Source organism: Strix aluco, chromosome 4, assembly GCF_031877795.1.
Source record: "Strix aluco isolate bStrAlu1 chromosome 4, bStrAlu1.hap1, whole genome shotgun sequence".
Classification (NCBI taxonomy): Eukaryota; Metazoa; Chordata; class Aves; order Strigiformes; family Strigidae; genus Strix; species Strix aluco.
In genome coordinates this window covers 77597648-77610787 of record NC_133934.1, presented here as the reverse complement: position 1 = coordinate 77610787, position 13140 = coordinate 77597648, and the positions used below count along the sequence as shown (strand labels likewise).

The following is a 13140-nucleotide window of genomic DNA, read 5'->3' as shown; positions in this document are numbered from 1 at the left end:
TTCCCTTTCCAAGATTCTGGATAGATTATTTTGGTAATAGAATTCATCTATAATTCATATATGGCTGAATCTGTCATGTCTGTGAATTGGGATAAGTATCATTAACCTTTTTAAAAAAACAAAAATTTGATTCACAGTGGAAAAACATGATTCACATAAAGTGCAGCACCTGGCCAAATGGAGGAGTAAGGCAAATGCCCAGGATCCTCTTTCTTGTATACATGATACTGTATAAATTGTATGAAAAATACAGTAAAAGGGAATAGAGAGTAATTAAATAGCCAAGCCTAAATTTTATAATCTAGGCAGCTGTTATATGATTTATGTGAAGAATTCTCATCAGGAAAATGGAGAAATGAACTAGGAAAGAAAACATTCTTGGTGTTAATTCTATCTATCTTGAATTTTTTTAAGAAATTCTAATTTTTTTTTTCAGAAGTGCTGATTAATTCTGTTCACATGCTCAGCCTAGCCTGAGACAACTCAAGTAAAATCCTGACTCTCTGAAGCCAACAGCAATCTTGCCATTGTGCCAGGTATCTGGCACATGCAATTTTCACTGAAATTTACCCTGAGGTCTTGATTTCTTGAAAGCTGTGGGGTATCTCAATGTTTGCATCCAAAAGCTGAGGAACAGTAACATAGTGACTCTGAAAATTGTTGTCTCATTCTGCTGATAAGAAGTGCAAACAGAAAACTCAAGAATAATATTTATGTACAGCATTGCTTAGGTTACAATTGAATATATCCTGATTATGAAAAATTAGATGGTATAATGCACAATCATGCTTTCACATATACAGGACTTCAGTAAGAACTGGCTTTCTCTCATATGGAGATTTCTTGCTTGGTACTGGGCACTAATGATTCTTGTCCGCTTAAAAAAAACTAAAAATCATTAATGTCAAACCGTTCAGCCAAAATCACCATGCCTTTTGAGAAAAACCTTTAATAGTGAGAAAAATAGGAGGGATTTCTGAAATACTTTTTTTTTTTTTTTTTCTTTTCTGACTGAAAATTGACTGTCAGCAATCAGCAAATTGGAGACAGGGAAACTTTCAGAAGTATTTGTCTTCTAAACTGCTGTCATTGTCTGCAGTCTTCTTGGAACCAGATTTCTATTTGCTGACTGCATAGACATTTTGTTGGAAGCTTTTTACTGAAAATACAAGAAATAACATTTGAATCGCTTTTGGATTTCTTATAGGATTTTGTCTTATTTTTAAAGCCTCTGGGCTGGATGTGTATTCCATTCCTTCTCACTTTTTGTTTTTCTTCTAAATATCTTCTTTGTATCCGGCACAAAGTGGAATGCAAAATAATTAAGCAAGTAATCTGTGAATGTCTGACTACAAAATACACTCCCCCCCAGCATTCTCAGTAATTTTGCTTTTAACTAAAGCTTTGACCTGTAGTAGAGACAATAACAGATTGGTTTAGTCCTCTCACAGTTCTAGGTTTGCATTATAACTTAAAAACCTGTCCCAGTCTACTGAGATTTTTGTATACTTCATGATACTTTTCTCACTTAATTCCCAAAGACACCTTAGTTCTTAAATTTCTTACAGATTTTTTTTTTTCCCCTAATGCTAGTTAAAGTATTTTTCAACACTAGAAAATGAGTAGAAAATCCCCAGTCAAAACTTTTCAATGCTAGATTATCTACATGAAACAAATACTTTTAGGTATTTTGCCCTCCTTTGACATTTGAAACCAGACTACTGCCTTCCTACAGGGCCACTTTCTGAGGCTCGCAAACAGCTTGGCATTATACGGACAGGACCAAGCTCAGTTTTTCTAAACAACTTTTTCATGCCATGCCACCCACATAAAAGAGTTTGGGGCTTTCCTCGCCTCTTCAGTCTTGACACATTTCCTTTTTTATTCCCATGGCTCCAGTCAGTGTGGCAATGTGTGGCCTGGAGGCTTGGCTTGTGACTCTTTGGATTTGCTCGATGCAATAATCTGATATAAAAATGCCCGGAAGGATTGTCAAGGTATGCTTGCTACACCTAAAAACTAAGGAGGTTTTGTGGGCTTGAGAAGTGGAAACTCAAGTCCAGGCTTGAAATTTAGGTCCTTCACTTTGTTCTGTGTGTGTTGTAGTGTTCCCATAAGGGCAATGCTTTTTGTGTGCGTTTCATAGCATTCTCCATGGGAATATCAAAATTATAGCTTCTTTGGAATCAGAGATGCAGTTGTGTCCAGGTATTTGGCACAAGCTCTACTAGCATGAAAAATGGGGGTGCCCCCCCTATTGGGCATGTTCAGCCTGTGGAACACTGTAGTAACATTATTCCTTGTGATGCTCAGGTATTTCATTTGCGGGAGCAGTGTGGTGCAGCTGACAGAAAGGTTGTGTTACACACACCGTGCAAGATCCCAGCAGCACAGCCGGTCCTGGTCACCAGAGCCCACTGATTACAGGAGGTGACTGGCATAGGGAGGTGACTCCTTCGGCCAGTGGTTTACCTCTTTGCAGGGTGTAGGCGTAGGAGGACTCACAGGCAGAAACAGACAGTGGATAGGTAGTTCAGGGCTGACGGTGAGATTCAAAAGGAAAACATTTCACAGTGATGATCTTGGTTATGCTTTAAAATGTTTGTTTAGGAGGAAATGTCTATAAATTGGGGAAAAAAAAACCCCACCAGAGAGGAACAATAAAAGGCTGTGCACAATGCCAGCTGCCATTAGAGGTTGAAGGTTTATTTTCAGACCATCGGTTTTAGAAACATTGCTTCAAATAATTTCATCGGTCTATGGAAAATTGCACCTTATACCTTTTTGTTCTGTTTTCAGAGTGGATTTTTATGGAAGAACGGGGCTGTTCTGAGTGTTGGACAGGTTGAGCCCTGTGCTTTCAGAAGAGCTCTCGGAAAAGACATTGAGTATTGTGTGTTGTGGTTGCATAGTGAGACCATGGTTCTTGCTCTGAGATGAATAGTTCAAATGAAAGTAGCTGGTGGGCTGCAAATAATCAGCACAGATTTTGTGAGTATACTGTATAATGGGGGGTCCCAGAGAGTAATGGGCCTTTTCCAGTTTCATGCCCTCCTTGGAGCTGGGCTTGGGTGATGAAAAATTCTCATGAAATTTCCAGAATATAACAAATAATCCCCCAGCATCAAATAAGTATCCCCTATCCTGGGTGGAACTGATAATTGGAAGTAAGGCTTGAACTTAAAGGAGAAAAAGTGCTCCTATTTTTTTGTTTATTTTTAGTGGATAGCATTGAGAAGCAGTGTACATAACAGTGCTCACTGGGAAGGCTCCAAAAAGCGTGATCACTAGCAAGCTGCCAGTAGTTAGGAAAAAGAGTTTTCTGCATCCAGTCTTCCTCAGTTCCCACCTTAGAAATTTCTCTGGGAATTTCATATGGTCCTAAGCTTTGCATGTGTGTTATCTCTATACCGCAGAAGAAGCAAGCACCCTTTTGCCTGCGTGGGGGAGCATTAATAGCTATGTCCAACGGGCAAACAGGCTGGCTAGTGGTCAAATGAAATTTGAAAGCCTTTATACTGTCCAGTGTTTTACTGAATAGCTGATGCAGACATGGATTGTTGGGAGCTGCCTCGGGATCGTCTGGGAGGTTACTGAGCTTTTGGTTTGATCTTGGAGCCATCTTCATGTGTAAATAAAGGGTAAGTATTAGTTAAGAATGATTATCTTAAAGTATTAGATGTTTTAAGATGTCATGTGTTTCTTCATTAAACAGCCTTTGAAAATTAAAATAAAGGTCATCAGCCCAACCCAGTTCTGTGGTTAATGCTTTTTCCTGGTTTGATTTGATCTAATTAGTTACTTCAGGCATTTATAATCTTATTGGGGGACAGCCTAAGAAATGTACATCTGGGGAAAATAATTCTACAGAGCACACCACCTACTTGTGGCTCTGCATGTAACTGGTGCTGTGAAAATTGGCTTGCTTTGGACTGTGCGGTGACCAGAGGAGGTCCTGCCCACAGCCGGGCCGTCCAGTCGCCCATGGCACGTGCTTGGAGGGGCAATCGCTTCCCCCACAGGTCGGGCACATGGTGCAGTGACAATGGGAGTGTGAGCTGTACAGAGAAGTGAGGGATCAGCTGCTGCACACAGCAGCAGATGGAGAGAGAAGTAGGATGTGTCCAGAAAATAGGCAAGCACTACCAGTATGTAGTCAAAAGCTACAATCCCTTTGGTTTTTACCTGTGTGCATTTAAACCAGATAAGCTTTTTTAATGCCTTCTTTTATCTCAGTACAAATTATTATAGATGAGTTATAACTGAAAATATGAGGCTTTAAAAATACTGAAGTTTTACAGCTGCAATGTGTTGATACTCCAGGATCTCCTCTTTCTCACATAAATTTGAAAGCACAGTAGTGCTCTGAGCTCAGTGCCTGTTTTTCAAATGATAAAGTGTTTTAACTGCTATCTTTTCCCCCCCCTCAATCCTAGGTCCTAATTAAGCAGTAACTGTAAGAGCAGTAACTGAAGGAATCATTTCTCTATGCACTGATCTAATCTGAAGCCACGAGCAGCTGCAATAGTTATGCTATGAAGGATTTTTCCCCTTTGGCATATATTGTACAGGCTGTCCCTCAATTAGATTACAAGTGCTTGAAGGCTATTGATTTTTGCTCTGTTTTATGAGAATGCTTCTCTTTTTAACAGTTTAATTTCTCAGGTTTGAATTTGAATGATCAGGTCATGAAACAAAAGTATTTATGCATCTGATTACTTGTTTATGTGGTCAGGGAAGCTCTACAGCACAAAACCCCCTTTCTGATTCCTGAGCCGCTGGAGATCCCGTGCTCTGGGCTGTTGTCGTCCTCCTGCCAGATCACACATGCGAGGTGACTGTAAACGTTAACAGTATTTCTTAAGGGGAAGTGCTGTTGCGGTGTTGGTTGCTGACATCCCAGAAACACACTGCATGTATGAAAATTACTGTACTGTGGAAATAACCCTGGGTTTTCATTAGGCTGATTTGGGTGTGTTGCTAGGCAACTAGGGGTAACAAGGGGGTTGTATGTATTATTTAGGTAGGAACAGGTCCCTGTAGAGATTTCCAGGTAAGTAACATAGATGTCAGAGAGGCTGATCAACTGTGACACAAGAAGTTAAGCCCTGCAAACTTAACTTTCGTTAAGCGGAGTTTTTCAAGAAAGAAATTGGATTAGACCCAGAGATGACGTATCCTGTATGATTTCTTTTCCCCTTGCGCTCTGAGGAGCTTTGTGTTAGGCAGGCTTTTGTTTCTGGCTCTGAGTCGCTTTGAAAAAATTTGGGAGTGTGTCTCGGGGTGTCTCGGGTGATGTGCTTAGCTTGATTGGCTCGGTTTACTTGTGAGTGCTTTGTTCTTCCCACCATTCTCAGGTCGGTTGTGCAACATGCCCCTACTGTTTAAAAAGAAAAAAAAAAAAAAAAAAAGAGAAATGCTGAGTAATGCCAGAGGTTTCTCAAATGGCTGATGCAAACCTGGAGAATTTGCATCATCATTCAGCTGGAGTAACTTGGTATGACAAGAGCTTAAATACAAGTCCACGCGGAAGCTGAGCTGGTTTCCAATGATAGGGCAGTACCAGCTCACAGTGTGAAAGTGCAGGTGTTCCTGAGCAGTGCTCAGATCGCAGTAAAGGCTCAAACACACTTTAGGAGCTTGCTACCTGTGTGTAGGATCAGCTGGAAAGATAGGAGAGGGCAGAGGAAGAGACTTAAGTAGTTGGCTACACAGAGAGGAAAAAAAACCTTGAGTTTCTGCTGCAAACTTTTTTTGCCTGTGCTTGCCGTCAGTGTGCTGGTGGCACTGTAACATGTTTAGGAAAGCTGCTGTAACCACGGTCTCTAATGGAAACTACTTGCAGGGGCAAACTAATGGTAGGTTGCCCTCTATGGACAGCGGACAGCCAGCCCAGGAGGGAAAAGTTGTGCTGAAGAAGAAAGTGACACTTTTGAGGGGGATATCCATCATAATTGGCACTATCATTGGAGCTGGCATCTTCATCTCTCCCAAAGGCATCCTGAAGAACACAGGCAGCGTGGGCATGTCCTTGACTGTCTGGACAGTGTGTGGTATCCTCTCGCTCTTTGGTAAGTCCCTTAAAAGTTTCTAATTGGTCCAGAGGGGCGGCCGGTGGATTTATTGCTATTATTTGTCTGATTTTGCCATTGGATAACAAGGCACAGTGTGGAGCTTGAGGACCAATAGGGCTACAGAATGTTTTTGCTGCCTGATAGGTTGCATGGAGGGCGCAGAGGTATGCAACCCCTGTCCGCCCGGTGCCTGATCTGTAAAGATTGGAAGCATAAATTATTGTTTCTTATGGGTCCCTAGAGGAACAGGAAAAGTAAATGTCTATTTTATGCCATACAATGTGCTGTACGTATAATGTTTTTCTTCTGGCTGTAAAAGGTAGTTTACGGTTTGCTTGTAAGGCCCCCGGCAGCTGGGGATGCGGGTCACGCCGCTCGAACACTGGCGAAATGTTTAGACAGCTCGACTTAGTTCCCTGGAGGCTAGAGCAAGGTCCGAGAGGAGTAATTCCCACTGGACATAAGCTGTATCGGCATGAAAGGGAGCAAAATAATAACACTAATAACCTCTCTCCCCAGTCTTGTGTTACTGCTCTCTGTTCCTCACTCATGATGTTGCTTTGAAAGATTGAACTGCAAAAAACAGTATGATGGGAACAAATTTGTAGTGTGAATTTTATTGGTGGCCTGCCTATCATGACAGTTTTTACTAATTTTGTGTATTTTTGAAGAGTGTTAAATTCTGAGGAATGCCAGTTTATTTGTTCTGTACACAAAGCACCCATTCAGAGTGGAAAACCCCACCCTGGCCTCTGTGGGACAGAGGGGTCCATTGACCTACTTAATGAGTTAATCTCAAAGAAGCTGAAGAACTAACATGAATATTGGCTTTATTTAAAACAGAAACGACTTGTTTTCTGGCAGGAGGTAAAGAGAACAAACACGGACTAACACGTGTCTGCTTAATAGGTGGAACATGCAAATGACACCCTGTGTAAATTTGCTCAGAGCTTAGAAGAAACATGGACTGTTTACAGGCTAAGCCCACCCAAGCCAAACAGACAGTGCAAGCAAGTTAGGACCTGTTTTGGTCAAATGTTAAATGTATTGGTACAATGTACAGCGTAATCTGTTGTACAAATGTGAAAATCCTGCCTGTATCCAAAATTCCCCTATAAAGACAGACCTCGGATACAATTTGTAACCCTGTCAGAAGACCTTGGTCTTTAGATTGAGTCAAACCAGAATTTTCCTAAGCATTGCTTTTTTGGCTTTAATAGTAGTAATTTTCTGGCTGTGAAGTAAAGTGTGTACAAAAAAAAAGGGCTCTTTTATAGATGGATTTTCTAGGTCATTTTCCAGATCTCAAGATACGAAGAACTGTGTAATTTGGCCCAGCAAAAGATACTATCTCTTTCTCTGAATGGACCTGTTACAGTTATTTTTTTCATATCTTCTATGCCATGGGTGTTTTTAATTCCCTGCATGACTTAATTATAGTAAAATCACATGTAAAGATCACTTGAGGTCTTGCTGAAGCTGTGTGTATCGAAACACAATTGCATTTCATCATGAACCTTAGTGGAAGAGTCTGGCAAGAGAAAACCCATCAATAGCTTTTTTTTTTAATGTGGCTGTAAGAATTCCTTTACATTTTCAGGTAAGCTGAAGAATAGCAGATAAAAACTGCCACATTTTTGCAAAGCCCCAAACAAAGCAAATGAACAAGGATGGAATTTGTCATAACGCGGTACAGCTTTAATGGGCTTGTACATGTTATGTGGTTTTGACAACTGTAGTTTTCATCTTAAGTGCTGCAGCATAAAAGCATGCAGGGAACAGAGCCGAAATCAGTTCAGATATGTTTCTGATCTTAACTCTGTGATGCAGTGTTTACAAAGTTTATTACTGTTTTCATCTGGCTTCTCAGACTCTTCTAAAAGGGCTGTCTACATTCATCATACGTGGTGCAGTTCTCTGTTGATGCGGTACACCCGTGGCCTGAAAATCCACTGGCTTTGTGACTGGGTGATTATTAAGCAACAGTAGCAGATAGCTGATGGGTGAAGAAGGCTTCGTGAAGGTCCTCGTAGTTGTAGCATGCTGTTGCCTCCTCTGTAATGGCAGAGACCATGCGTTGTGCTGGCAGCAGCCTGAGGGAGCTCTCTGGGAGCTGCTTCTTGCTGGGAATACTGCTAGCACTTGTTCCAAAGGGGCCTGAACCACTTCTGCATGAACTACTGCAGCAATGTGATGATGATTTGTGTTTTATTTTAGTCAGTGTAAGAGCACCAAAGGATGAAATGAGCCTCCTGCTATGAAAACATGGTCTGTATTTAAGGCAATGCAGAAATGAACTGAGCTTTCATTGTGTTAGCAGTACACAACAGCACTGCACCAGCGTTGAAAAGCCAGGGCTAAGCCATCTCCCGAATTTTGTATATAAAATGTTAGGAGTACTATTGAGGAAAATTCTTAATCTGCAATTCCTGCTTCCAAGTTTTGGCCAGTCGATTGTTTTGCCTGTGACTGAGGAGAGTTGATACAGTTTTCAGGCTTTTCTTCAGAGGCTGAGCCAGGCATCTCTAAGGCTGAAAGGAGCTGATCATCATTTGGTAACAAGCAAATGTGTCAGAAAGCTTTCACTTAGCAGTGCAGTCAGGCTGGCTGGGGAGCTGGGGTAGCTGGTGTGACACGGTGTTTTGTTGTCCCTCTTCATGAGATACAGATGAGTAATGAAATGTGTTGATAGCAAATAGTTTGTTCAGTGGCTTTGCATGTAAATGTAACTGAATATATGTACAGTTTGGTTAACTGCAAGTCTAGCTGGATGAATTAAAACTTATAAAAATGTTTGGAAAAAAAGATTAAAATATATCAGAAATAGTTGTAACACCATGACAGCTCCATTGTTTAGCTTATAAATATTTTGAAAGCTATTTCTGGATATCTCTCGTGATGCCACAGTTTAATTCTCACAGGTGCCCTCTGCTATGCTGAACTAGGAACATGCATTAAGAAATCTGGTGGTCACTACACCTATATCCTGGAGGCCTTTGGCCCATTACCTGCTTTTGTGAGAGTCTGGGTTGAATTACTCATCATTCGGTAAGTGTATTGTGGCTTTTCTGTGTTTCTTTTCTGATAGCAACACACTTTTCAGTCATAGCGAAAAATCTCCAATATATGATGGGCAAAACAAATCAAATATATCTTGATCAATGAGCTGTGTTCCTTTAGTATGATTGCTTCAGTGAATTTCACAATGCTATTTTGCTCATCAGCATTGAAACATTCAAGAAGACATATGTACATGCATGGGAGGGTGAAAACTCAATTTTAAGAAAACTGCCTGCCACACCAGTTCAACTACTTACTTTACTTTTGCTAAGCTTACTGTATTCGTTAATGTCATTAATAATGCTAATACCCATACCTAAATGCAGTATATTGGAAGAGGGAAGTCACCTTTACATTTTCTCAGTCTTGCAACTAGCTTTTGGAGTGCTTGCTGTTGTGTGTGGATACAGGAATAACTCCTGGTGAAGCTATTTCCCAGTAGTTCTCAGATTTGGGGGCACCATGTATTCTTTATGTGTCAATTCAGGTCCCCAATTTTTGTTTTTGTGCAGTGTTGGAGAACTTAGCTCTTGATTACTATGAAAAACACTAACTGGCCAAATAAAGCAACATTAAGTCCTTACATATCTAAAATGTCCAAAGTACTGTTTTGGTGTGTAAGCCTGTGACTCATGCAGCCCTTGACATTGTACAGGTCAATTAGAGTATGAAGATGCTGGATCGTCGAGTCCTATCAAATAAATTTTCATAATGTAAATGAATCATTGCATCAAACTCAAATATGTCCCTTGGAATTTTTTTTTTTTTTTTTTTTTACAGTATTGCTGAGACTGGAGAGCTTGTTACATGTAGAACAGGACAACTCACTTAAACACAATGACTTTGGGAATGCTCCATTCCTGCCTCAGGCTAGTTAGCACGCCTTTTCCCTCTCTTCTGCAAGCAGCAATTAGTCACAAAAACACAAGCCTCATTTCAAATCACAACCATGTTTACATAATATTGACAAGTTCTAGCATAGACTGTTGAGTTTAAAAGCACTGACAGTGCTGAGTCATTATGAATCCATGAAGCTTTATCTTGTTTCCGGAGGAAATCATTGTGTATGTCAGATGGTCCCTTACATCCTCCCCACCCATATGTAACCTTTGAATTAACTGCATAATTTCCATCAAATGTGATGAAAGAGCAGATGTCTTAACCATATTTACTTTATGCCAAAAAGGAAAACCAGACAGAAGAAACAGACCCATGTTTTCACTGTGAGAAGCACAGTGCTGTGAACATAGCTATAACATTGCACATCACAGAATCAACAAAAGAGAGTAGTGTTAGAAAAACCCCCTTTTAACCTGTACCTTACTGGACAGGGGAATCTTATTAACCTAGGCACAAATACCCCCAAGAAACCAGGCTTTATAAATTCCTCTCCTTGCAGAATTACTTTTTTTTATGTATGACAGTGTCCCAGGAGTGTCATGAAAACAGTCTTAGTCATCGTGATCTGCCCCACACCCAGAAAATAATCATCTTGCATGGGAAGGAACATCAATGGATTCTTTAATCATCAAATCTGAGAGGCAGCAAGGGAGGTGTGCTTGTTATAACTTGCAATGATCAGAGCAGCGCTGCTGAAACTCTGTGTAGAGTTTTATATCTGATTCCTGCATCGATAAACTAATTGGCTGCAGCTATCAAAGAAGTTGAGACCTAATACATAGCTAGTTTTTTGTTTTTTTTTTTTTTTCAGTAGATGAAGTTGCAGACACACTTCTCAGTTAAGCCTTTTTTTCCTCTGAAAGATTGCAGGATTATCACACCCACAGGCTGGTGGAGCAGCCACAACCAAAATAAACATTTCCTGCTCTTGTATATCTTTTCAGTCACTATTTTACGGTCTAGGACACACTTAAACTCTGCCCACATGCTGATTAAACTGTGCCAACATCACCTGCTGCGTAGATGTGCCTTATGTTGCACTTCTCATTCAGTACAAGTAGGAACCTTTTTCTCCCCAAAAGTCAGGTTGCGGGCATATTACATACTTTTTTTTTTTTTTTTTAAAGCTGATTTTCAAACAAGTGAAGGCGACTGTGTGAATGCATTGTCTGCAGTTCTTAACTATGGTGGTTGCTAAACACAGGCTGTGTGAGAGTGCGCTGCCAAGTGGCTCACTCACCTGTGGTACGAGCTGGGGCACTAGACCTGCTCCTTCCTGGTGACTTTTTGTGCTCCTCACCCCTCAGTGAAAACTGCTAATGTACTTTCCATCTGCTCCTGAACACGCAGCTGTAAGGAGGCTGCCGGCCTGTCTTCAGGTTTGCAGTCAAAAGGGTAATCCCCCATTCCTTCAACTTCCACCTCTGCTGGTCGACTACACTGCCAGCAACATCTCCCCCCAACCATGGGAATATGGGAGACACAGCTATTTATTAGAGCTACAGTTTAGGAGCTTTGTTTTAAAAACATAGTGGTGTGGATAGCAGTGACTACCTCTTTAATAAGGCCTTTCTTAAAATGAGAGGGAAAAATTCAAGTTCTGGAAAGAGGAGCTGGGACTGAGGAAAAAAGTCTGGGAAAGCTCCAAAGATCTGATCTTTCATCTGATCTAGGACACTTCAAACTACTTTTGGCAGGCTGCAGTATTTAAAAGCCAGAAGCCTGGTGATCTTATGTAAACTAGAATTATTGCACCGAGGTAAAGTCAGTAAATGTCTGTGTAAATCCAGCGCAGAGGCCATTTGGTCCTGAGTGAAGGCAAAAGTTGCAAAGCGAATTGTTGGCCAGTGAGAGTAACAGTGCTCATGCGTGGGGGACGCACAAAGAGCAGCCCTCACTTGTCCACTCACAAACTTTTCGAGGAAGATACTTCTGTTCTTTGCTGCCCTGCAGTTTGGTCCAACGCAATGTATGACATTTTGGTTGAGTCATAATGCGAAGAAAGTGGGTTTTGTTTCAAGGGCAAAACTCTCTTGTGGAAAATTCCTTTATCGTTCGATGGAGAATAATAACATATCTGCAGAATTTTTACACTCTTCCATTGAATTTTTAGCAACTATATTTTTATTAAAATTCTGTAAGGTGAGGCATTATTTTTTAAATGCTCTAGATTTCACAAGAAATTTGCATGGACTCTTGTTTAACTCAAAAATCCTTTGAGGCAGAATCATATGACCTTTTGTCCTTATTGTGTGTGAGTGGGTGATGAAGCACAGATACCACCAGCTGTCCTAAGAAGGATGAAAGTGACCTCCCAAACCAAACGTGAACAGACCACTGGAACTGTATTATGCAGACTGTGTCTCATCTGAGGCACAGGGTAATTTGCTGTTAATATGTGTCAGTGCTGAGGCTTCTGGCAAACATTTAGCTTGTTTCAAAGAGAAAGGCTGTATGAATATTATGAGTATTTCAAATTTGTAAATGCAACAACTACATGCCTTCATGTTTCTCTGTTTCATGGTAGGTGCTTTCTGTACTTTGACAATTTTTGCTCTCACTTGCAGTGCTAGGAAGCTGTTAGTCAATAAAAGGAGTAAATTCTGTTTGCATTGTAGGAAATCCCATTTTAATTCATTTTTTGCATTTTCTCAGATTTTAATAACAGACTTGAGTAGGTTTTGGACGCTTATTTCAGTAAAGCAGAATTCTCAGCTTGATTGAAGTTAATTTGCTTGTGTCTCTGAGGGGTGAGATATACCTGGTCACTAAAATTCAGTCCTGAATGACTTTTACTCAGGGTTTTGCCCATGTAATCTAATTCTGGCCATGTTCACTTCAAGTGAGTGAATGAAGATTTCAGTTGATACTTTTCTGTTTCTGGCTGCTTCACAACATGGAAGTTGTAAGAGTGATCCTGGTAAGAAGTGTTGCTGTTAAGATCAGAACTGCTGAGCAAAGCGAAAGTGCTCCTGGTTTCCTGCTACGTCCAGAAATCATGGCACATGGGAGCATAGTTACAAGCAGTCACCAAAATTAAGTATGGTTCACAGTTTTGTGATAGTAAAGTTACAGCATGATCCCATAAGAATATTATCTATGTACT

At 40.6% G+C, this 13140-nt stretch overlaps 1 protein-coding gene across 1 annotated transcript in view; it reads left to right on the top strand.

Moving 5' to 3' along the window:
* Nucleotides 1–5794: 5794 nt before the first annotated feature.
* The window catches only part of SLC7A11 (solute carrier family 7 member 11), a 60504-nt gene continuing 53158 nt past the window's right edge, over nt 5795–13140 (top strand). Inside the window, exons 1-2 of the mRNA XM_074821501.1 lie at nt 5795–6071; nt 8996–9122. Coding sequence (XP_074677602.1) covers nt 5795–6071; nt 8996–9122 — 404 coding nt within the window. The remainder of the gene's footprint in view (nt 6072–8995; nt 9123–13140) is intronic.